At 48.9% G+C, this 24,358-nt stretch overlaps 1 protein-coding gene across 6 annotated transcripts in view; it reads right to left on the reverse strand.

Annotated features, from left to right (window-relative positions):
* Positions 1-24,358, reverse strand: part of VPS13B (vacuolar protein sorting 13 homolog B) — a 333,604-nt gene that overhangs the window by 53,182 nt on the left and 256,064 nt on the right. For all 6 annotated transcript variants that reach the window (XR_010304753.1, XM_064154029.1, XM_064154027.1 and 3 more), the window contains exons 37-41: positions 21,862-22,061; positions 19,230-19,437; positions 18,730-18,914; positions 2,530-2,726; positions 186-367 (exon numbers count right to left, since the gene is read on the reverse strand). Coding sequence is in view for 5 of the 6 variants with exons in the window: in XM_064154029.1 (XP_064010099.1) it covers positions 186-367; positions 2,530-2,726; positions 18,730-18,914; positions 19,230-19,437; positions 21,862-22,061 (972 nt within the window). In the remaining variant the exon portion in view is untranslated. The remainder of the gene's footprint in view (positions 1-185; positions 368-2,529; positions 2,727-18,729; positions 18,915-19,229; positions 19,438-21,861; positions 22,062-24,358) is intronic.

Genomic DNA, 24,358 nt, shown 5'->3' on the forward strand with positions numbered 1-24,358 from the left:
CAGGGAGGCTGTGGCTGCCTCCTTGGTGGGGGTGCTGAAGGCCAGGTTGGACGAGTCCTTGTGAACCCAGTCTAGTTGAGAGGTGTTCCTGCCCATGGTGGGGACACTGGAGTAGATGATCTCTGAGGTCTTTTCCAACCTGAGTCATCCTATGACATGCTTTGACATGACAAAGGAATACATACCTGTGCCCAGCTGATCAAGATGATGGCAGAGGTGAACTTCCAAATAAGTAAACTGGATCGACACACTCAGTGATGGCACAAACCAAGGAGTGAAACAGGAGTCAACCCTGGTACAGGCTGCTAAGGCTGTGGGGGTCACCAGCTGGTCACAGGTGCTTTGTGAGCCAGATTCGCTCTCAGAGCTGTGGAAGGCAGATAACAAAGTTAGCATGGTTCAGCACTTCCCAGCAGGATTTAGCCCCGTGCCATGCTGCTCTGACACAGGCACTGCCACTGTTTTCCCCATGCTGCTGATGTTGCTGCAGGATGCAACCCAACAATGCTTTACCACACTGCACCTCCAGCTTACAAACTGCAACACCTCAAACAGAAGCAAAGCACCTTTACAGAAAACAAATCCCTAACACATCTGGGCTCTCTAACTGTTGAAACACCTGCCCAGGGTACATTGTGAAAGCTGAAAGGTGATATGGCCAAGAGAATTTTGTTGTTGTTTTACTTTGAGGAAGGCAGCTCACAGCCACTGAACTACCTCTGGGCAGAAACCCTGTCCCCGAAAGCTTCCTCTTGTTTGCTCTCCTCACTCTGCGTTCACCATTCAAAGAGAAGCTCTGAATGCTGCCAGCTCAGCCTGGAGCCTTTTCACAGCACATACCACAACACATTAAACACACATTCAAAGTGCCACCCTACTGGAGGGGTTTTCTGACATCATTACATTTCAGCCTCTGGAGAGAAATCAACATTACCTCACAATTCTGCAGGTTGCTAGGACACCACTGAAGCACAAATGAGCTTCCTAATTTAAACCAAACCTGCCCTTAATGTTCCTTGTTCTTTTTTGCAGTTTGGCACCAAAGAGCTTTAGTGCCAAAGGTTATCAGCTGAAAACCCAGGGAAATGTCTCTCAAGCCTTGGTGAACAACAGTAGGTGCATCAGTATCAGGTGGATGTGATTGTGAAGTCAAAGTCTGTGCACTGAATGCACACAGTATCCAACTATCCCACATGCTGCCCCAGGGAAGGCAGCGTGGGCTCTCCGCAGTGCTCCAGCGGGGCAGGAACGGAACACCCCCTTGCACTGCCTTCTGTTCAGGACAACGTGCTGAGGCCTGGCTGCAGCAAAAGCAGAGGGAATTCCAAACAAAACTGAAGGAAAATTGGTCTGACTTTAATACTAGAAAGGCTTTTCCTTCCCCATTGTTTTATTTGCTTAATCCTGTGAAACAGCAGAGCTCCTGCAAAGGAAAATCCCTGCGCTGAGAGCCACTCTGGGCCATGAAGTACGATGGCTTCATGCAAAGCAGCTGGAGTTAAACAAATGGCAACTGGGAGCAGTGACTTCAGTGACCTGCATTGTTCTTCTTAGCAATGGAATATTTAAACCAAAACTGCCACTTGTGATGAAACTGCAACATGGGAAAAATGACTGGGAAGAAGAAAGAGAGCTTCGTTGTTTCATTTATGGCTCCAGTGCTGCTCTGAACCCAGCTGCGAGCGGTCAGAAGGCAGCACATCTTTTACTCTCAGTACAAGCTCCAACAATTAGCAAGAAACACGACCCTGAGTCTTCACTGCAACTTCTAAAAAGTGGCAATTTAAGGCCTATTTAAAGATTTTTTGTAGTGGTTTCCTGCTTTGTATCTTAAGGCACTTTCAGCTGCTCTTTCCCATCAGCATGTCACTCCTTACAAAAACACTCCCTGCATTACACAGGGGATGCACAGAGACCAGCTCCTGACACAGCAGCAGGGATCCAGGGCACCCTCAGCAGCTTTGCAGACCACACCAAATTGAGGGGGAGCACTCATCTGCTACAGTTCAGGCAAACTTACTGCAACATGGGCTGCCTGCAAGCTGCCAGAGGACAGTGACTGCAACATGACCCATTAGCTCACCAGTGCTCTCTGAAGAAACCCCTGCAACTAGTGCAGACTCCTATCTGAGCAGCCGCGGATGCCGCACGTGTTCGGACACAGGCAACCATCACCGACAGCCAAGGAGCCAGCCGGGGCCTTCTGGGCTTTCTGCTCTAACTAGCACACATTAAGGAGGTCTTTGAAACCAATTCCACTGCTCTATGTTAACTGCCTTCTGCAGGTGATTAGCTAATTCTACTAGCTGGTGCAGCTACGAGGTCTCAGGGTCCGGCCTGCTTGCCTCAGACCAGGGCTGAACACGGCGCTGCCAGGCTGCCTGCAAACCTAAGCTCTTTTTGTGCGCACTCCATCCCTCCTGGGACGGTGACCACAGGCTGGAGCTCATTTAGGAGCACAGGAAAACAGTATCTGATTTCCCAGGTCTCTGCAGAAGCTCAGATGGCTGCCTTCCCCTCCACCCTTACCTTTGGTCATCGGCCACGCTCTGACTGCAGTTGAGGACAACCCTCCAGAGGTCAGAGGCTACGAGCTCCTTCTGCTCGCTCGCCAGGCTGACGCTGGGCAGCTGCAGCTCGCAGGCTTTGCTCTCCGACAGGCTGAACTCCCGGAAGGCAACGAAGCACTTCTGAAGCTCGTCCCAGTACTCCAAGCTGCATGGGATCTGGGATAAAAGGGAGAGGGCAGAACTTCTTTATGCCTGGTTGCAATGTAAGGGGATTTCCTGCACAACACTAGCTCGAGGTAGCCTTCTCTGCTAGTTTGAGGCAAACTGGAGTATTTTAATGAGAGGAATTAGATGATAGGCTGTGGAAAGGAAACAATGGTGATGGCACTCACAGGCTTGACGAGACATAAAAAACCAAGAACACGAACACAGATAAGAGGGTGTGAGAGTCTCTACCTGTTGGAGTCGGTGTCTGTGCTTTTCTCCCTGGGCCTTTGCTGTGTAACCCAACTAATTCTGCTTCTAACTCCCCTTGCTGATCCTCCAAACTCACCTTGCACGTAAGGCAGACTCTGGGATAAGGTAGAGGGGTGGGAAGGAGGTGGAAGGGTGGTTGGGAGCCCCTCCTGGAGATTGTGGTTTCTGGAGGGCTGCTGTGTTTCTGTATTGCCTTTAACTTGTCTATTTCTGTATGTAGCTGTAAATATTGTAATTACCTTCTTGGATGTTGTGCTGAGCTGTGAATGTAAAGCTGCAGTCCTTAACTTCTGGCCAGCTGAGTCTAGTCTAGGTGATTTCATAAGAGTGGGGGGCAGGGAACTCCCAAACCATCACAGCATCATACAGCAAACCAGAACTGTTACAGAGACTCCACATTCCCTTCATTCAAATGTGTTCAGAACATCTCTGCAGTAGAACACTTCAAACTTTCTCTTTCCAGGTACAGGAACAGCTGCTTCCGCAGCAGCCAAGAACAACAAAGGCAGCCCAAAAAATCCATCAGGTATTACCACATGAAGGACATTCTAATCATCATGATGGCTGCGGGTTTGCACTCGAATGAGCTCTTTTAATGCTGTTACATAACACCAGTCTATTAGGAACCCAGTTATCGCCATAATAGAATGACCAAAGCTGTGGAGTGGAAATGATGATGTCTTGTGGTGGGTAACAGAGAAGTGAAAATCCTAGGAGAAGCCATGAAGCACTTGTAATAAGGAGGAAAAAAAGCAAGAGTGTGGTAGAGATCAACTCAGTCCAGGCACAGCGAGAGAGGGCTCAATAAATATTCTTCCTTATTCCTCAGCAAGAACTGTAGTGCACAGGGAGGTGACAGCAGGCTGATTAATTAACAGCAAGGAAGGTTAAGAAGGAAAATTCAGGGAGCTCAGTGGTTCAAGCTGGGGAGGGCAAGGGAACATAAATAATCACCACAGAACTCTGGAAGAATTCATGTGGAACCAGAGCCTGAAACATGGGCTTTTACTCCATATGTCAAGACAAATTCATACCTTAAGACTGAAAAAAGTCAACTGCAGTCACTAATTTTTTTTAGACCAGGATGGAGGGGGAAAGGAAAGGAAGAATCCATCTCTGCTACTCGCCAGGAGCACAGATTCCACAGAACTAGCACAGCAACATCCACCGGCACTGTCGTTTGACTTCAGGGACTAGAACCTGAGCAAAGGGATCGGTTCATGACACAAGGCAGGCACACTACACACACAGCAACAGCTCTGGCCAGGAACTGCAGAGTCACTTGGTGAAGCTCTGGAAACATCAGCTGGCAAGTGACAGGGCATTGTGATGATGCCTTGAAAGAACAGATGTCACCCCAAGGGACAGCAGGTAACTCATCAGCAGAACTGAGGCACAAACAGAAATGGACTTGTGTAAGACACTGTGGAGCCTCAAGTGGTACCTGCCACACATTCCAGATCCACCTCGCACTAGGAGCTGTGCAGATCTGAGGAGCCAAGGGAGGAAAATGACAGCAACAGGATTGCTCTACTCAGGTGCTTCAGGAGAGAAATAGCTCAGAGCAAAAAAGGTCTGTAGAAAGCACAGGTCCGGTCTGAGTTGCTCCACGAATGGAGTGTAAGGCTGGAAACACCAGGGGGGTTCCTCGGTGCTCATGGCAGCTGCTTTCAAAAGCCTCTTCAGTCAGTGACTAGAGACAGCAGCTCCCATCACCTGCTCTCCTTTATACAGCCTTGTGCACTCATTCACACTCGCAGGCTTCTTGTCTGAATCTCCACAGTCCCCACTGGTGATTGAGCACTTGACCTGATCTAAACTGTCGCCGTACTCAGCATGTTTCCTCTAGCACCCGTAAGCTCTGGAATTGTACCACCACAAAGGGCTCTGCATCACCTCTGACTCCAGGCTGCAGTCTTTAATGGCTGCACAGGTTACTTCTACACAGAGCACTGTTTATTTTAGCTCGGGCACAGGGGTTGGATATCTCTGGAGGTCCCTTCCAATCTCTGAGATTCTTAAGCTCAGTCCTTAAAATACCCCGAGAATGGTTAGGACTCTAATTTAACATCTTTGAGTGCTGAATGGTTTGGTCTTGTGCTTCCTGATGCCTATTAAGACCTCCTCTTGGCAATAATGTTCGCCTGTGCAACAAGTCCTACAAGGCTATCCTGTTATTTAGGATCTTTATTTCTTTGGGACTCCAGCTCAGGACAAAGCCTCTTTTATTTTTAAAAAGCAAAAGCAAGAAAGTCTCCCCTGCGAGACTCTCACAAAGCTGCATCAGAATGGCAACTAGTGGGCACCTCAGAAGAGACTAAGCAAGGTGGTGAGTGCTCTTTCCACCAAGATGAGTAGAGCTGGAAAAACAAGTTAAAGAGCACAACAAAGGAATTCCCTAAGCAGGACTATGATGCCCAAAACGTGCTACTTACTGTCTGAAGCTAGAGGAAAGCAGGACAGAGAGGCTGAGAAGAAAGGCAGATCAAAACATGAGCAATCCAAAGCAGACTGCACACCGCATTTAAAAGCCTCCTGCAAGCACCCAGCTGGCACTGCAGCACTCCCACCCCATTGCTAGGAGGTGGAAACACTGAAGCTTACCTCGAGGCAAAGATGGCAAAGGCAATTGCTATGCCACAAAGAAACAGTGACTGCTGCTCAGGCCCTGGTATAACCTAACAAAGTACATCTGTCATTGAGGAAGTTCATGGTAACCTCCCAGGGAGATTGTGGTGGACTTGGAAAGGCAGAGGAGCGCCTGCCGGACCCGGCAGCAGGAACAGCCAGAAAGAAACCATCACCTGACAATTAATGCAGGCTGCTCTGCGTGCTGAAAAGATGATCTCTCCCTGGCTTTGCTCACATGCTTCTTTTTCTGCCTGTGTTGCAATATGTCCAGAGATCCAACAGAACAGGCAGCAGCCTGTTCCAAGGCAGCATCTCCACAGCAGGAGCAAACAGCCAAGGACACACTTCATGGCACTGTCTATACAAGGCACAGCTCATGCCTTGGGACTGTCCGCTCTGTTAAGCTTTCTAGTCTGAAGCTTGCAAAAGACTTGGTTGACTTAGAATCTTTGATTTCCACGTATCTAGCTTTATTTGTTCTAGGGGGCTTATTACTAATGCCTGATCTGGATAAGTTTAAGGAAAGATGGTAGCTCTGGGCAGTATTAGCTGCCAAAAATAATAGTTGTGAAAGCCTGAAATGGGCTCTAACGCCAGAACTGAGTCATAGGCAGTGGGAATAAGTGAATTAGCTGCAACAAAACAAATCCCCATATGTAGAATTAAATATGGTACTTCTGCCATTAGTATTTGAATAAGATCTAAGTTGTAATACAAAGAATCATTACCTCTTAGCAAATGTGATGTCTTGGAGCTGCCTCTCTAACACTGAACAATACCAGAGCACCGTTAACTGCAGACTTCTTTGCTAAGCAAGGGGCATCTTCAACACACACTCCATAGATTTTGCTTTCCTAGCTCTCAAAGCAAGTTTTAATTGCAGTGGTTTTCTTCACCTGTCAAATGGAAACAGAACCACTGCTGTACAGCCTCTGTGCACTTTACATGAGCATAAAACTGTTATTTAATAACTAAGAATCTCCAAGTTTTGCTTTGCAAGAGAATCACAGTTTATCGCAGAAAGCCTTGCTTGAAAGGATGATTATGGCAGTCCAGTGATGTTTACAGCAGAGATCAGAAGCAGATGTGAAAAGGTGGATGAAAATAGTCCAAACTCCAAGTACTTAGCAGAAGAACTGTTAGTAACATAAACAGATTTAAAACAAAGCAGGGAATTTGATGGTTCCTCCTTTTCCTCTCTGCTGTTCTGGACTATGGACACAGGAGACCTGAATGTTGCCTGCCACAGAAATGGTGTACTGACTAATTCTGATGGGAAGGGGAGAAGCTGCCTCAGAAGGACAGTTCCAGCCCTGCCCCCAGCAGGTACAGGGCACAAAGAAACAACTCAGCTGAAGCAGTCCCATTTTCTATACCAAGTGCAAAAATGACATACTCCAGTATGTTAGTCACAAAGCAAGAACATCTGAGGCTGCTGGAAGTATTCTTGCTTTATGACTAACATACTGGAGCATATAATTTTTAAACTCAATACCCAGAAATGGACTTCAACTACTCACATACAGATCTCTTAGGCTGCAAAGGGCATCTTGTCATCGAATCACAGAATCAGTCAGGGTTGGAAGGGACCACAAGGATCAGCCAGTTCCAACCCCCCTGCCATGCCCAGGGACACTCTACCCTAGAGCAGGCTGGCCAGAGCCCCATTCAGCCTGGCCTTAAACACCTCCAGGGATGGGGCCTCAACCATCTGAGCAAGAAAGATACCAACATCTGTGCTGCAGAAAGTGCCTAACGCGGCTCGGAGCGAGGCTTCCTTTGGACTCCGCAGAAGAAATGTTTATTTCTCGGATCCCAGACCCTCAGTGGTGGCTGCTCCCTCTTGGAGATGGACTTATTCTTATTCCAGAAACAACTACTGTGCAAGAAAGGCACACAGCAGACAGGAAGCATCTGTGTGTTTTATCTGCTCCAAGCAGGGCCACCTAAGTGAAGGAGAGGCAGAACACAACACAAACCAGCACTTTGTGTCAGACGCCAGCCCATGCTGGGAATTTAAATCCAGCTTCCTGAGCATGAATAAACTGATTGCTCTGTAATGAAGCTGTCCTGTTAGTAAGAGCTTCTGCTGCTTTTGGGCCAACTGCCTTACAATCACAATGCTCCCATTAGGTGAACAGAAGTTGCAGTAGTAGGAAATAAACTTTCTCCAGTTTTTTACTAGGCAAAAGTTCATGGCAACAGCTACTGAGAACATCACTTGGACATCTGACTTGGAAATATTACTTGCATAAAAATAGCAACAGCACCCTGCAGAAAAACACATTACATAGAAAACATGCTTCAAAGAGCACTCAGGTTCAACAGACCAAACCTCTCCACATCACAGACACAATCCAAGCTGGCCAGTGGGAGGCTGTGGGTAGCTGTAAGACACCACAGCATCCCCACTGCTCTTCTCCTTCGGTGACTGGCACTCTGAATGTCCTGCAAACCCAGCTGCCTTAGCCTTCCTCACTGCTGCAAACCCAGCTGCCTTAGCCTTCCTCACTGCTGCAAACCTAGCTGCCTGAGCCATAGAATCATAGTATCAACCAGGTTAGAAGAGACCACCAAACTCATCCACTCCAACGTATCATGCTGTCCAATCAACCAGACCATGGCACTAAGTGCCTCAGCCAGCCTTGGCTTCAACACCTCCAGCCATGGCCACTCCACCACCTCCCTGGGCAGCTCATTTCAGTGCCAATCACTCTCTCTGACGACAACTTCCTCCTAACATACAGCCTAGACCTGCCCTGGTACAGCTTGAGACTGTGTCCCCTTGTTCTGTCGCTGGGCGCCTGGCAGCAGAGCCCAACCCCACCTGGCTATAGCCTCCCTGAAGGGAGCTGCAGACAGCAATGAGCTCTGCCCTGAGCCTCCTCTTCACAGTATCACAGTATCATCAGGGTTTCATAATGTATCCATGGAAGACTCCTAAAACCCAGGCATGCTCTCCATGTTTAAGATGGGTGCTCCTCTACACTCTGCAGAGCTGCTCTCTCTAGGTGCAAGGTCACTTCTAGACAATGTGATCAGTCACCACCTTCACAGTGTCACAGTATCATCAGGGTTGGAAGAGACCTCATAGATATCAAGTCCAACCCTTTACCACAGAGCTCAAGGCCAGACCATGGCACCAAGTGCCACGTCCAGTCCTGCCTTGAACAGCTCCAGGGACGGCGACTCCACCACCTCCCCGGGCAGCCCATTCCAGTGTCCAATGACTCTCTCAGGGAAGAACTTTCTCCTCACCTCCAGCCTAAATCTCCCCTGGCACAGCCTGAGGCTGTGTCCTCTTGTTCTGGTGCTGGCCACCTGAGAGAAGAGAGCAACCTCCTCCTGGCCACAACCACCCCTCAGGTAGTCATAGACAGCAATAAGGTCCCCCCTGAGCCTCCTCTTCTCCAGGCTAACCAATCCCAGCTCCCTCAGCCTCTCCTCGTAGGGCTGTGCTCAAGGCCTCTCCCCAGCCTCGTCGCCCTTCTCTGGACATGCTCAAGCATCTCAATGTCCCTCCTAAACTGGGGGGCCCAGAACTGAACACAGTACTCAAGGTGTGGTCTAACCAGTGCAGAGTACAGGGGCAGAATGAAGTACAGGGGCAGGCTGCACAACAGTGCCCTCAGCCTCTCCTGCAGGAGTGTACTGCAGCAGAGTGGCAAAGAGCCTCTGCCAGCACAGCCAGGGACCACTGCTTCTCCCCTTTTATTGAATTGAAACCAAAAAGAAACCCCAAAGAAGTGGTTTCCAGTGAGGTAGACAGGAGGCAGGCAGCAGCAGTGCTGGGTTAGCAGTAGTGCTGGCACTAGGGTTCCAGCTGCACAAGCTCTCTGCTGTCCCCCTAGCTCAGCCTCCGTTATGGATGGGCTCCTGTGCCTTGACGTGTAGCCACAGCACAGAGGAGTCGGCTGCGGTGCACTCTCCATTTTCCACACTCAGGAACACCCAGATATCACAACTGGGAAGTTTTTCAACATTATCCCATAGAATTTCTTCACAGAATTTGTTTCACTTCTCCTTAAGTTTGGTTGAACAAATTGTATCCTAAAGCCAGAACCCGACTGTGAATGCTCACTTCAAAACTCAACGTGCAGTGCCTGCTTAAAGGAATTTCCCCTCCCTCCCTATCCAGAGGTCTCTGGCTGAATAACAACTACTGCTTTTCTTTCTGAGCAGTAACACCTACCTGGATTCTTCTAACTCCATTTAACCAATCTGTTTATGGCCCTATTAGGATATTTCATTTTATCTACATCTGCGGCGAGTTTATAAAATGAATATGCAATAGACTTACAACAAAGAGAAGTGAGAGAAAGCTCCTGTCTGCTTGAGAGAAACTCTGCTCAGAAACACAGCACTGCCTTTTAGCTGACTTTGGAAAAAGGCTTCTATACATCTTCAACTAATAGAAGCTATAAAAAACCCCTTTGTAATATTGGAACCAGTTGAGAAACCACAAGCATTCAAATGCAGGAAATCATGATTTTATAACATTTTAATGTGATCTACTCTTGGGAAACAAAGTTAAGCAAGGGCTGTTTCTGTACAGGAAATATTCCAGTGTACAGTTGTAATACATTGTGGTGAGGGGTACAGCTGCAACTCTTTCACCTGTAATGCCCCACTGGTATTGTGGCTTACTGGATTGCATCAAGATTGCCTTCCTGTCCGGAAAGCCCTCTAAGTACAAACAAGACTCTAAGCCCAGGTTTTATTTTCCCTTGGTATCAGAATATGGTAATTTAAGAGCCCTGAGAAATGCTTTTTAACCTTTTAGGAGAAATATGTCACATTCTTTTATTAGGAACTGTGTTCTCTGCCTTTCTAAAACAACACACGGCCGACTTATCTCGTGGATTTATCGGAGCAGCAGGTTCAGAGCAGGCGCAGGTGTGCGCGGGACTGGCATCTGGCCACGGGCGCTGGCCCTCTCCTGATGGAAAAGAGGCTCTAAACAGCCCGTGTCAAGGAAGCACAGACCAGCTCCGAGTTCCAGCAGCAGCCTTCTGCAGGCCTTTCCAAACATGAAGATGTATGTGGTGCTGTCAAGTGCCAAACCCCTTTTTCTTCCACCAGCTGTCGTTCACCTTGGGACCGAGCTGCTGTGCAGACCACTTGCTTCTCTAATAGCACAAGCAACAGTATTTAATTTCACTTACTGAGGTCTGCACTTCTTGTTGCAAGTATTGAGAAACAAAAGTATGCAGATGGGAACATCAGGGACTTGGCTGCTCCTTGCACCATCCTTATTCTTCTTCTGATAAGGGGGCAATCTTTCACATGTTGTTTAAAGCTTTTTGTTTTCAAAGCTTCAGCACTTATTAACAGCCCCAGCACTGTGCTGCTGAAATGCAGGCACCTCTGGGACTGAGGGCTGTGAATGCTGTGCAATTTGCTGTACACAGGCTCTCAGCACAGCAAAGCCTGACTTCTACAGGAGGTGCCACTAGCTCGGCAGACCGCAGGGAGGCCTTGGGTCTGCAAAGCTTCGTAAATCAGACTGCCAAGCTCTGGAAGTACAGAACACGAGGAGGGTGTAAATCTGTCATTAAGATAATCTGATGGCTTCGTCACTCCTCTGGCCCCCAGTGGAATTTTTGCTGGCTCAGTAACCCCAAAGGGTAAATTTCAGAGTGATGCACAAGCAAATTATGCACAACTTCCATTAACATTCCCCACAAGTTACGCTTTAACTCCCTGCAGGACCGGAGGTCAAACAATACAGCCTCATCTTGACGCAGTGAAGGCTGAGATCACACAACACACTGATTAAGATTACACACACAAAATACAGCAACAAAATAGTAAAGTCTGAGATAATCCTACTCTCAGGCAAGGAAGTTCACAAATGCAGTTTGAAGCTGGAATTCCTAAAGAGACTGGGTTCTGTTTCAACATCTGCTTAAGACTCGCTGTGTAACACTGCAACTCCTCTAGCCCCTGCTTCCTTCCTTGCAAGAAATTGAAGACAATGCTAATCATGAATAGTCACAGCCTGAGTTGTGGAAAACACCTGCACAAGGCTGCCCAGCAGCCAGGTGGGCTGCAGTGTGAGTGGCTCCAGCTACCAGCAAGCCCTCTTGCACAGCGCACTTGTTTACACGTGCCTGGATGCTTCTCCTGACTCCCATGCCTACAGCAGAACAGAAGGCATCCCTTGCACTCCCACTCCATGAGCAGACAGACTCAAGACTATACTGGGTTGCTTTGTTTCAAGCTGGTTGCAGCTGCAGCTCTTCACACGGCGGTGATCGCAAAGCCGCCGCGGGCAGCCCGTGTGTCGCTGCGGCGTGGCTGGCGCAACACTCCGAGTCACAGCCAGAGGCAGAACTGGGAGGAAATGCACCCTTCAACGTGCAAAACCCCGGGTAAAGTACCCAGTCTGCCTTCCGAACGACTCACAACACCTAGGGAAATCATTCTGCCGCCCATCCCCACAGCCTGATTCTTTGAGGCCAGCACTGACAGGAGATCCAAAGACCTGCAAACCCAAACACCTCTCCAGCAGCCTGCTTGGATTTACAGCTTATTATCTAGTATCAGATGAGCTTCCAGCGCCGACCTGCCGCACACAAATCACCGGGGCTTCCAAAACAACCTTTGCTCTGCAGTGTAAGAAATAAATCAAGCCTGAGTAAAAGCCGTGGCTTTCCAAAGAGCTCTGCTCCAGCCTCCCGAGTGCCCGGCTGAAGGCTGTGGCCCCAGCCGGGAAGGCAACGCACAGAGGCAGCAGGGGCAGCCAAAAGCGAGGTGTTCTCTGTAAAGGCTTTTACCATAACTCTTCTCCTGCTGACTGCCATGTCAAATGCTTCCTCAAATCATGACTTACGGTAGGTCTAATGCCACTCATTCTTAAGCTCACGCTCCCCTAAGCCACTGTTTAAACAAGCACAAGGTGCTGCAGGACGAGCGCTTACTGGCTGCCAGCGCTGCCTGACGCCAGCCTGCAGAGCCTGCAAACGCTCTCCTGGAGCAGCAGAAGCGCGGAGGGCAGTGCAGCAGGAAGCTGTGCTGAAGCTGGACATACTTTCTGCTCCCCTGAAAGCCATTTCACCATCTCAGCAAATGCTCTGGGGGATCCTGCCAGAGTGGTTTTATTTACCTCCTCCTTCCTTACTGTACCTCAGCTAAGCCCTGCTAACCTCCGAACTGTATTCACTGCCCCGATTTTATCCAGTAGACCTTGAGATTTGGTTCATGAACACATTCTAAAGCACGAGTAAGGGCTCTGATTACTGGGACAGTATCTGAGGAACAGAGCCCACACCAGAGAACTCAGCATGTACCCAGCTCCACATCAGCTGCTCTTATGCTGGCCACACTTGCATGCCTCAGCAGCCCTGGCAGGTGCACGAGTGACACACCCTCAGATACAAAAACCTGTCAGGGTTATAGTTCAGGAGATACTTTAACCTCAGATGGAGAGATGAGCAAATGCCACAGATGGTGTTCCTTTTGTCTTCCAAGTTTCAGCAGCTTGCATCTCTGACTGGGTAGCAGCGCAGGGGAAAGGATTTTAAGTCTCTATTGGTGATGCTGCTTAAATAAACCAGAGCTGAGAATCTGGAGTGTTACACATGATATGAGCACTTCAATTAGACAAATTTGTTCTTCCCTGCCTTTTAAATCCATGGCCACTTGTGTTCTCCATAGCAAGAACTTGCAAACCATCCTCAGCTGACATAGTCTTGAGAAGGTATATTCAGAACAGACCTTGGCAGTGGTGCAGACATAAAGGAATTAAAATATGAGTCCCCAGGTCACAAAGGGCTAGATCTGATGCCAGGCAGTGGCTTTAGCTCCTGAGGGTAAGAATCACCTTATGCCGCTGAGCAGGAACTCCCTAAAGGAATGAAGGAGTAGCACCAGTGAAGCCTAAAGATGTTTCATCACACAGCAGTTGTCTGAAAGACTGGAAACCCAGAGAGCTAGAGAACCTCTAGGGACCCCTCCTGAGGGTGTCTAGAGACAGGACAAGGGAGAATGTTTTGAAGCTGAGGCAGAGCAGGATTAGACTGCAGCTGAGGAAGAAGTTGTTGAGTGTGAGGGTGGTGAGAGTCTGGCCCAGGCTGCCCAGGGAGGCTGTGGCTGCCTCCTTGCTGGGGGTGTTGCAGGCCAGGCTGGATGAGCAGCTGAGTCTAGCTGAGAGGTGTCCCTGGGCATGGTGTGGAGGTTGAAGGAGATGAGCTCTGAGGTCCCATTCTAGGATTCTGTGGTTCTGTGAGGAAAGGTCTCCTGATTAATTGAAATGAGAGCCTAAAGTTTGAGATGAGTCTTTGGTAAATGTAGTTTACTAAAGAATGGTGAAAACAAACTCTGCATTCCTTATTTCATAATGTATCCATGGCAGACTCCTAAAACCCAGGCATGCTCTCCATGTTTAAGATGGGTGCTCCTCTACACTCTGCAGAGCTGCTCTCTCTAGGTGCAAGGTCACTTCTGGACAATGTGATCAGTCACCACCTTCACAGTGTCACAGTATCATCAGGGTTGGAAGAGACCTCATAGATATCAAGTCCAACCCTTTAGCACAGAGCTCAAGGCCAGACCATGGCACCAAGTGCCACGTCCAACCTTGCCTTGAACAGCTCCAGGGACGGTGACTCCACCACCTCCCCGGGCAGCCCATTCCAGTGTCCAATGACTCTCTCAGTGAAGAACTTTCTCCTCACCTCCAGCCTAAATTTCCCCTGGCACAGCCTGAGGCTGTGTCCTCTCGTTCTGGTGCTGGCCACCCGAGAGAAGAGAGCAACCTCCTCCTGGCCACAACCTCCCCTCAGGTAGTTGTAGACAGCAATAAGGTCACCCCTGAGCCTCCTCTTCTCCAGGCTAACCAATCCCAGCTCCCTCAGCCTCTCCTTGTAGGGCTGTGCTCAAGGCCTCTCCCCAGCCTCGTTGCCCTTCTCTGGACACGCTCAAGCATCTCAATGTCCCTCCTAAACTGGGGGGCCCAGAACTGAACACAGCACTCAAGGTGTGGTCTAACCAGTGCAGAGTACAGGGGCAGAATGACCTCCCTGCTCCTGCTGGCCACACCATTCCTGATGCAGGCCAGGATGCCACTGGCTCTCTTGGCCACCTGGGCACACTGCTGGCTCATGTTCAGGTGGGTATCAATCAGTACCCCCAGATCCCTCTCTGTCTGGCTGCTCTCAGCCACTCCGACCCCAGCCTGTATCTCTGCATGGGGTTGTTGTGGCCAAAGTGCAGCACCCTGCACTTGGAGCTATTGAACTCCATCCCATTGGCCTCTGCCCATCTGTCCAGGCGGTCAAGGTCCCGCTGCAGAGCCCTTCTGCCCTCCAACCCAGCCACATCTGCCCCCAGCTTAGTGTCATCTGCAAACTTGCTGATGACTGACTCCATGCCCTCATCCAGATCATCTATGAAGATGTTAAAGAGGATGGGGCCCAGCACTGATCCCTGAGGGACACCACTAGTGACAGCTGCCAGCTGGATGTGGCACCATTCACCACCACTCTCTGGGTCCGGCCCTCCAGCCAGTTCCTAACCCAGCACAGAGTGTTGCCATCCAAGCCACGGGCTGACAGCTTAGCCAGCAGTTTGCTGTGGGGGACAGTGTCAAAGGCCTTGCTGCAGTCCAGACAGACCACATCCACAGGCCTCCCCACAGCCACCAAGCAGTCACCTGATCAGAGAAGGAGATCAGGTTGGAGAGGCAGGATCTGCTCTTCCTAAACCCATGCTGGCTGGACCTGAGCTCTTTGCCATCCCTCAGGTGTGCTCTTATCACCCCCAAGATAACCTGCTCCATCAGTTTCCCTGGCACTGAGGTCAGGCTGACAGGTCTGTAGTTCCCAGGTTCCTCCATCCCACCCTTCTTGTGGATGGGGACCACGTTGGCAGTTTCCAGTCTCCTGGGACCTCTCCGGTGAGCCAGGACTGCTGGAAAATGATGGAGAGCAGCTTGGCCAGCTCAGCTGCCAGCTCTCTCAGCACCCGGGGATGGATCCCATCTGGTCCCATGGACTTGTGGGTGTCCAGATGGCTCAGCAGGTCCTGAACTAATTCTTCATGAATTTCCAGGGGAACACACTGCTCCCTGACCCCATCCCCCAGTTCAAGAGGCCACTTGCCTCCTCCTCCCTCCTTGCTGTTGAAAACTGACGTGAAGAAGGCATTCAGGACCTCAGCCTTTTCTTCATCATCAGTTATAGTGTTCCCCTCCTGGTCCAGTAAGCAGTGGAGGCTCTTCTTGCCCTTCCTTTTAGCACTGATACATTTATAAAAGTGTTTTTTGTTATCTTTCACGGAAGTGGCAGCCTAAGTTCTAGCTGGGCCTTAGCCTCTCTAATTTTTCTCCTGCATAATCTGGCTACCTCCTTAAACACATCAGGAGAAGCCTTCCCCTCCTTCCAGAGGTGACACACCCTCTTTTTCTCCCCCAATTCCTTCAGGAGCTGTTTGCTCATCCAGGCTGGTCACCTTCCCTGCCGGCTCATCTTTCGGCACATGGGAACTGCCAGCTCCTGTGCCTTCAAGAGCTCCTGTTTAAAGTAGGTCCAACCATCCTGGACCCCTTTGTTCCCAAAGACTGCTGCCCAGGGGACTTTGCAAATAAGTTTCTTAAGCAAATTGAAGTTTGCCCTCCTAAAGTCCAAGGTGTAGGTTTTGTTGTAGTGCCTCCCTACCTCCCTGCATATTGAAAACTCCACTAACTCGTGATCACTACACCCCAGGCAGCCTCCCACTGCCACATCTCCTACCAGCCCTTCTCTGTTGGACAGCAGCAGGTCAAGCTGAGCTTGACCCCTAGTAGGCTTGCTTAACAGCTGGGACATGAAGCTGTCCTCCATGCACTCTAGAAATCTCCTGGACTGCCTCCTCTCTGCTGAATTAAGTTCCCAGCAGATATCTGGCAGGTTAAAGTCACCCACAAGGACAAGATCTGATGATCTTGAGACAGCCTCCAGCTGTTTGTAAAATACCTCATCTGTTTCCTCATCCTGGTTGGGTGGTCTGTAACAGACTCCAACCAGGATGTCAGATTTGTTAGTCCTCCCTCTGATTTTAACCCACAAGCTCTCAACCCCTTCGTCCCTCACCTCAAGCTCAGTGGCATGGAGTGACTCCCTAATATACAGAGCCACCCCTCCTCCTCTTCTCCCTTGCCTATCTCTCCTGTAGAGATTATATCCCCCCAGTATAGCAGCCCAGTCATGCCTGTCATCCCACCAAGTTTCTGAAATGGCAACTATCTCATAGTCACCCTGGTGGACCAGGACTTCCAATTCCTCCTGCTTGTTACCTTGTTGCCATCATTAATGGCCACTACCAAACCACAGCTCCTACTGCAGGCTTTTCTGCACTCCCTGTGCCCAAGAGCAGTTCAGTAATGGAGGTCCTCTAATTTGGCTGGGATCTTCCACCTCTTCCTTGTAACTGAAAGCCCAATGTAGTATTAAAAGAGTTGCTAAGAATTAACTCATCACAAAATTGACAGCCCTTACCAAGAGTGTGCCACAGCAAGAAGGATGCTGGAGGGAATATGTAGAGGGATGCTCGACCACAAAGCTACACCAAGACTGATGGCAAGAGTTGTCTGCAATGTCCATGATCAAGTGCACCTCTGAAGAATCACATGAGCAGCAGCAGCAGAAGCCGACAGAACCTGCCAGGTTTATTCCTGGCTGTCCAAGGCAAGTAGAGAGGAAATGAAAGAGGGCTGCAGCTACCTTCTGTCCTCCAGACTGCAGCATGGAAGCAGAAAGCAGCAGAATGTGTATGCTACTAAAGCTGAGCTGTGGATGCCCACTGAAGAGTCACTGTTCTCCCTGCGCAGGGTCACACCATTGCTGATGTCTGGTATCCATAATGGGAGCCTAATGCAATTACAGCCAAAGCCTGGTGTGCTGCCATCAGAAAATGGCATCCTGGAAGGAGGCTGGCTTGCATGGCAGACCAACGGGGTCAGCGAGGCAGCAGAGAGCAACAGTTTTGATCTTTGATTCAATCCTCATGCCAAGTGGAGCTGGGTTTTTTTTCCCACTTAACTTTACTTTTCATAGAAGTGAAAGGAGCTGACATTTGCCTGTCCAGAGGGCAAAGAACTTGGCAGGACGCTTCCATGATCTCACTAACTGTACGTGCACAGTAATAAGATTACTCCGTGTGTCTGCGGAGATAATCCCACTTACCCGTAACTCAAAGCACATTGGTGCATAATTCAATTTTAGAAGTGATTTCTGAGGCTGTGGCAATAATGAAATGTGATTCAGCAGCTCTGGACAAATAGGAAGAACCAGGAGATACTTATTTCCCCTGACTCACAACAGTATTCCAATTAACAAGCAGACTGAAATAAAACGCAATGACAGATCCAATTTGTAATACAGAAAGGAAACTGAGCTTAACAAAATTACAACTGAGCTTAAATCAAAATAGGTAGGAAAGGAGTAAGTGCATTTATAAAGACAGGAGTGAATGTCAGTACCCACCCGTCTATGTCAGAGAGCAAAAAGCCTCAGAGCTAAGGACTGGTGTAGATGTGAGGTGTGGTCTGTTCTGGGGGCAGAGAGCTCAGGATTGGTGCCATTGTGAGGTGTGGTCTATTCCAGGGACAGAGTCACACCGCTGCACCCTTGGAAGGGAAGCTGCCACGATCTCACAGGCTCAGCCTGAGTTGCCCATTTCAGCTCTCCCAATGCAAACCCAAACCAGAGCCTTTCTCCCCTGCTGATCTCGCAGCCACAGGCCAGGGTGGCTGGGTTGAAGATAGGAGCCCAGTGATTCCACTGGCAGTTTGGCAGTTTCAAAGCAATTCCTTCCTCACCTTTCTGCTCCAAACCAAGTGAAATCTTTAAGTAAACACAGATGGATGAAACCATAGGAAGCAGATTAAAATCTCTGCATGCTTGCAAACCAGAACAGATAGATTTTGCTATAGCTTATGATGCCAGAGGAAAGCTTTACAGGTAGTGATTCAAATGTTCGCAGCAGTAGTTTAAAAACTGAAGATGTGCCTGAGCTATGGCACCCATCTCCTATTGACTTCTAGGAAATAAAGTTTTGATAAAGCTAAGTTTAAAAACGTTCACTTTACAGCAGTGCTCCTCTGTTAACAAACACAGAGAACATTACCCACCTGAAGAACGTCTCCAAGGTCAACGGTGCTAATGTCTGGGTCTTCAGTGGTATTAAAAGGAACAGGATTAATCCTTACAAGGGTGAGCACTCTGGGTTCTGAATACCTCCACACCATCATTCCTGGGCTGTCCTCGGTTTCATTGTAAAACACAACTTCATAGGCGCCAGGCAGCTTTTGTGCTTCTGTCACGCAAAAGAAAGCCAGAATCTGTGCATGACGTCCAGAAAGAAACAGGCTGCCTAATGAGACACTAAAGTAGGTAAAAACAAACTCTTTAGGATCAAAAGGAGGGGAAATAGAGGCAGGTTCCCTGGCTTCTAGAAGATTGCAGCTTAATGGGAAGAAGTCAAACAGGTTTCCTTCCCTGTGCTCTGGCAGATGTCCTCTCCACTGCTGCTCACCAAAAGGCAGCTCCTCACTGCAAGAGCCCAGGAAGCTCTCCTGCCTTACTGCTGTATTTCAGACCTCCAGAACAAGAGAGAAAGTGTTCTTTTTACCTGCATCTTGTACATACTGGAACAGGCCTGTTCTCAGATCGTCAGAGGTGTGCTCAGTTCTGGAGGCCTGGTTCCTCTCCACAGAGAACCGAGTGTGCTGTCTGTGTTCAGGCACCGCCATCTCTGCAGGGCCCTTTTCAGCCAGATACTGCCACAGAAGCTCTTGGAGGAGAACTAAACAGTTCAAATGCTCCTGACCACAGAAAATCTTCCAGACAAAGAGAAAAGACAAAGCAATTACGGGCAAATATTTAGTGATATTTGTCAGAACCCCCCCCCCTCTTCAGAGCAGTAGGACCTTTGCATGGCCCTGTAGCACAACAACAGGCAAGCAGCCAGTCCTCTCTCCCAGCTCTGCCAAACTCCCCTGAGAGAATCATGTGAATGGGGCAACTCCTTCAACTCCTTTACTGTAACCTCATGTGCAGAGGTGCATTCAGAAGTACCAGCAATGGAAGCTACCAGCCAATAATGAAGGAAGAGGACTCAGAACCAGTGGGATAAACTCAGAATCACCACAGAGTAACTTAGAAACCCCTAGTAAGGGTAGGAGTAAACAGGTCACATGCAGATCAAAACAGAGGCATTTTTCTCACGGGGGAATACCAGCTGCCAACTAGGAAAAACAATCAGAGGATGCCTAAAGGGAGGGGAGCACAGCTGGCAAGAAGGAAACTTTTCCTTCCCTGCATCTACATGCAATTAATCAAGACCCTCTTGAAACACAGCTACAGCTAGTCCTGAGCTGGCCAGTCCTGGCTTAGCCAGGTCACCTCCCTGATTTAGAATCACAGAATGGTCAGGGCTGGAAGGGACCTCTAGTCCAAACTCCCCTGCAGTCAGCAGGGGCATCCTTCAACTAGATCAAGGTGCCCAGAGCCCTCTCAAGCCTCATCTTGAATATCTCCAGGCATGGGGTCTCAGCTACCTCTCTTCTCTCTCTAGTGTCTCTCTGCTGCATTTCCTGGAGTGCCTTTAGGCTCTGGATCCCACACTTGGTCCAGCACCACATCAAAGGAGTTCTGTGTCACCTAAGCCACTTGGTCCTGCACCACGTTGAAGGAGTTTTGTGCCACCTAAGCCCACCTCAGAGGCCTCAGCTCCCAGCTGGCAGAGGAGGGAGGAACTCTTCTGTTCTCGCACTTGCATTCATCTTGTTCTTAGGCAGCCAGAGGTCCAGAGCTGCCTGCACTACAACACTGCTCCAACTGCAACATTCACAGACCAGAAGCCAGTTCCACATAAGGTGCAATACCAATTACCAGGGGTAGAAGATGAGGTCGTATTTAGAGCTGGGAAACTCGTTAGCCTTAAATCAATTAATTGGAAGCAGAATTGCAATGCTTTTGTCAGCATTCCCAGATCTCTTCTGCCAGACCAAAGGCTTCATTGTTTCCAGCACAAGCTAGTGGTCCCAGAACACACTCTAGTAATAAATGGCTCTCTCAGATTTAGACACCTTTTCTTTCTGGTCCTTGTCAAAACCTCAACATTTTGGGAAACAGACCCAACCCCTTTTTATTAGTACCAACACGCAGAGGTAGTCAGGCCAGCAGTACCTGTGCATAACAAAGATGAAAGCAGCAGAGAAGCTAACTGATTTTAGTTTTCCATGAGGAGAGAACTAAAAAAAATCTCTCTTATTCAATTAGCTCCACTCCCTGTGGGCTTTGAGAACTTCTAATGCCAGCTCTGGGAAGACACCTAATGACTAAATGGCAAAACCTCCTCCTTGTGCTCTCTATGCTTCATTTATATGTTTAACTATTTGGTGTGTATAGATACTACAATAAAAAGAATTAAACCAAGACATATCTTAAAGCCCACTTGTTCAAGCCCCATGAGAACCTATTTTGCATTTCGAGAACTCTCATGCCTCTTGGGCTGGTTTCAAGCCTTGCACACTTCCAGCAAGGAGAGGACAGCACAGTAACCTGAGTATTAATTGCTATGAACAAGTTTATAATTAGACCCCTGAGAAACTGGTGTAAGCTCAATGAGCAAGGCTGTGTGTTTGTGAAAGCTACCCTGAGGCACTGCAGACAGAGCGCCCCGGACAGACACAAGTGCAGTGGAACAGGGTCCTAGATCTGCAGTCTCAGTAACTCCAGCCAGCAGAGTTCAGAGAACACACACACAGCTACAACACATGGCTGAAGCAGTACTGGAAAGGACCAACCCCAAGCAAAGCACTGCACACGACTGTTCAAGCACCAGTTTTACATGAAAGATGCTCATTTCAAAAGGTAAAAGAAACCCCTCCCAAACCTAACAGGCACAACCCCCAGCCCAGTGAGCTGTTGGGATGCAAAGCTTTACAGGGTTAGACTGGAACTGTGGAAGTTCTTCAGTCCATGGGTGGTGAGAGTCTGGCCCAGGCTGCCCAGGGAGGCTGTGGCTGCCTCCTTGGTAGGGGTGTTGAAGGCCAGGCTGGATGAGGCCTTGAGCAGCTGAGTCTGGCTGAGAGGTGTCCCTGCCACGGTGGGGAGGTTGGAGGGGAGGAGCTCTGAGGTCCCTTCCAACCTGGAGCCACTCTAGGGCTCTGTGTTTCTTTCACATGATTTCTTTCTGGAATCTCAATCCTCCAAAGCCAGCCCAGCCCAAGGGCAGAGCAGAAGCATCTGATACAGACCTGCAACAGCCCTCCTCTCAAGTCCATGTATAACTTTGGAATGGATTGCTCTGGGCCTGGGTCGCCACTGTGCTTACACCACTTGGCTTCCACGTTAACAGAGCAGCAAAAAGGGCCCATCAGGGATCTGGCTCTTTCCTTGAGACTTGTTTTCAGTAGGAAATCCTTTATGTCAAGGGTGAAAGATGATCCATGGATTCCTAAAAAGAAAGAGAGGCAATTAATCCCACTGGTAGCTATTCTCCCAACATTATGTACTTCTTGAATTCACTCTACCACAAGCCTGGGAATCTCTGCCTGCAAGCAATTACACACCCAAGCAGCCACACTGACTTCCATGGAAATAACTGTGTGGGCAATTGCTCTACCTTCCACACAAGAACATCACACTTAGGCCCCAAGACCTCTGATTTTTGTCCTGTTTTGTTTGCTCTTCCAACACTACAGAGCAGACTTCTTACAGCACTCCAGTTCTGAAGCAGGTATTCCCCAGGCACGTTCCGGTACAAAGAACTGCTTGCCAAACATGAAGAGGTTTTACATGTGAGTGTTGTAAGCTTTGTGAGAAGAGAGCTGTCTCATACAAGAGGAGATTCAGAAGTCTGTATAAGAACAAGAACAGCTGCTTCACTGGACTGTATCTCACACTGAGAGGGAACAGCTATTTTAAATGATCCTCCCTGCTTTTGTTCAGGTCACTTATTCCAAGACAGCCTTGCTGGATGCTGCAGTGCTGGGCAGGAGAACAAGGGGAATGGTGGAATTCAAGCAGCTCACAGACTCACAGAATGGTTTGGGCTAGAAGGGTCCTTGAAGATCATCCAGTCCCAAGCCCCTTGCCACAGGCAGGGACACCTCGCACCAGTCCAGGTTGCTCAAGGCCTCATCCGACCTGGCCTTGAGCTCAAAGGAACTGCTGCAACTTGCCCTCTGTGATGTGTGCTTACCGAAAGCCACTCGAATCTGAGCTCCTCACACCACGACCCTTTGCACTTTGCATCTTTCTAACCCACGAAGTGGCCAGGCCAGGCTAGGCTTATGGCAGAACTTAGGTGCCCTCTTTACAGACAAACACTTTAAGGAAAGAAACACTGCCTAGAAATGCCCCTCTTGGTGTGAGCTGAACCTGCTGCAGATGTCCGTGGCATAAAGCAGACCACACTGACCATCTCTGTTTCTTTAGGACACTGGATTTGCATCAAGGGTGCTACATCTGAGGCTGGGTTGTCTTTCTTCTCTTCTGGTGCTTGTACTTGGACTCGACACTCTAAGCACTGCACAGCACTGTACTTTACGATGGCAACAGCTTGCTTTCCTAGGAAATGAGATCTCTGCAAAAGGCACGAGATTCAAAAGCACTTAGGGCTTACACAGACATGTTTCAAGGTATAGTTCCATGTTCTATTTCCATACATTGGCTGGTAGAAAAATCCCACAAAACCACAACTCTCTGCTTGAACACAGGCAGCAAAACCTGCTCCATGAATCTCTTCTAGAATCCAGAAAGATGTCTGTGTGCATGCTGGAAGTTGGCATTTTGTAATACTGAGACATGTCAGAGACAGTGGAAGCAAATTTGTTGGGTTTGTGTTGGGTCTTTGTTCTGTTTTGTTTTTTTCACCTCCAGCATCTACTAGGAAGGTGGTCCTGCAGTCCCCACAGTGGGAAAGGCATTGAATTGTATCCAAGCCGAGCAGGAACCACAAACAAGACAAATGCCTCCCTGGAGAAGTTTGGAGTTCATTACAGGAACGATGAAAGGCTTGAGTGAACCTTTATCCCCTGCCAGTCAGCAGCACTGTTCTCGCCCACTCTGAGATATTTAGGCTGGCTTCTGGCCTCAGGACAGATGCTGTTCAGTGGGCTTTTGACCCTGGACTTCAGAGATAACCCAGAACACTAAATGCCAACACACTGGGATGCACCTCTTCTGATACTGGGTCAGGCTTGGCTCCAGAGACTGGGGATGAAGCAGCTTCTCACGAGTCTTAAACCAAACCAAGAGCTGTTACAGGAAGGTCTCGCCCTGCTGTGCTGAGGCTCCTAACGTTGAGAGGCACTACAACATTTAGAAATTCAATCCTGTTTACACTCTACATGGAGTTTTGATTTGAAAGAGGAGAAATTCTCAGCGACATACAGAAACGTTCTATAGCTCCCCAGCAGTATCTGCCAAGCTGCAGAAGTAACAAAGCGGGGAAAGGAATGCCAGAACCCAAGTGGTTTTATTTATGTTTTCCTTCACTGGGATTACACTTGGAAGGATTATGCTTTGCAGACTGTTCCTGTTACCATCTCAGCTCCACAAAGGACAAAAAGCCTCTCACTATCCCACAGCTCCGAAACAGATCTGAGCACTCAGCACACTCAGCTCCAAAGCCAGCGGTGCCCTGCTCAGGCACCATGTGAACAATAGGGAACCAAGCACAGTTAGGAACAAAGAATGAATGAAATACTACAAGACACATTCATGGACCAGCAAAAGCTCAGGGACTCA

This window comes from Pogoniulus pusillus, chromosome 14 (genome assembly GCF_015220805.1).
Source record: "Pogoniulus pusillus isolate bPogPus1 chromosome 14, bPogPus1.pri, whole genome shotgun sequence".
Taxonomy (NCBI): Eukaryota; Metazoa; Chordata; class Aves; order Piciformes; family Lybiidae; genus Pogoniulus; species Pogoniulus pusillus.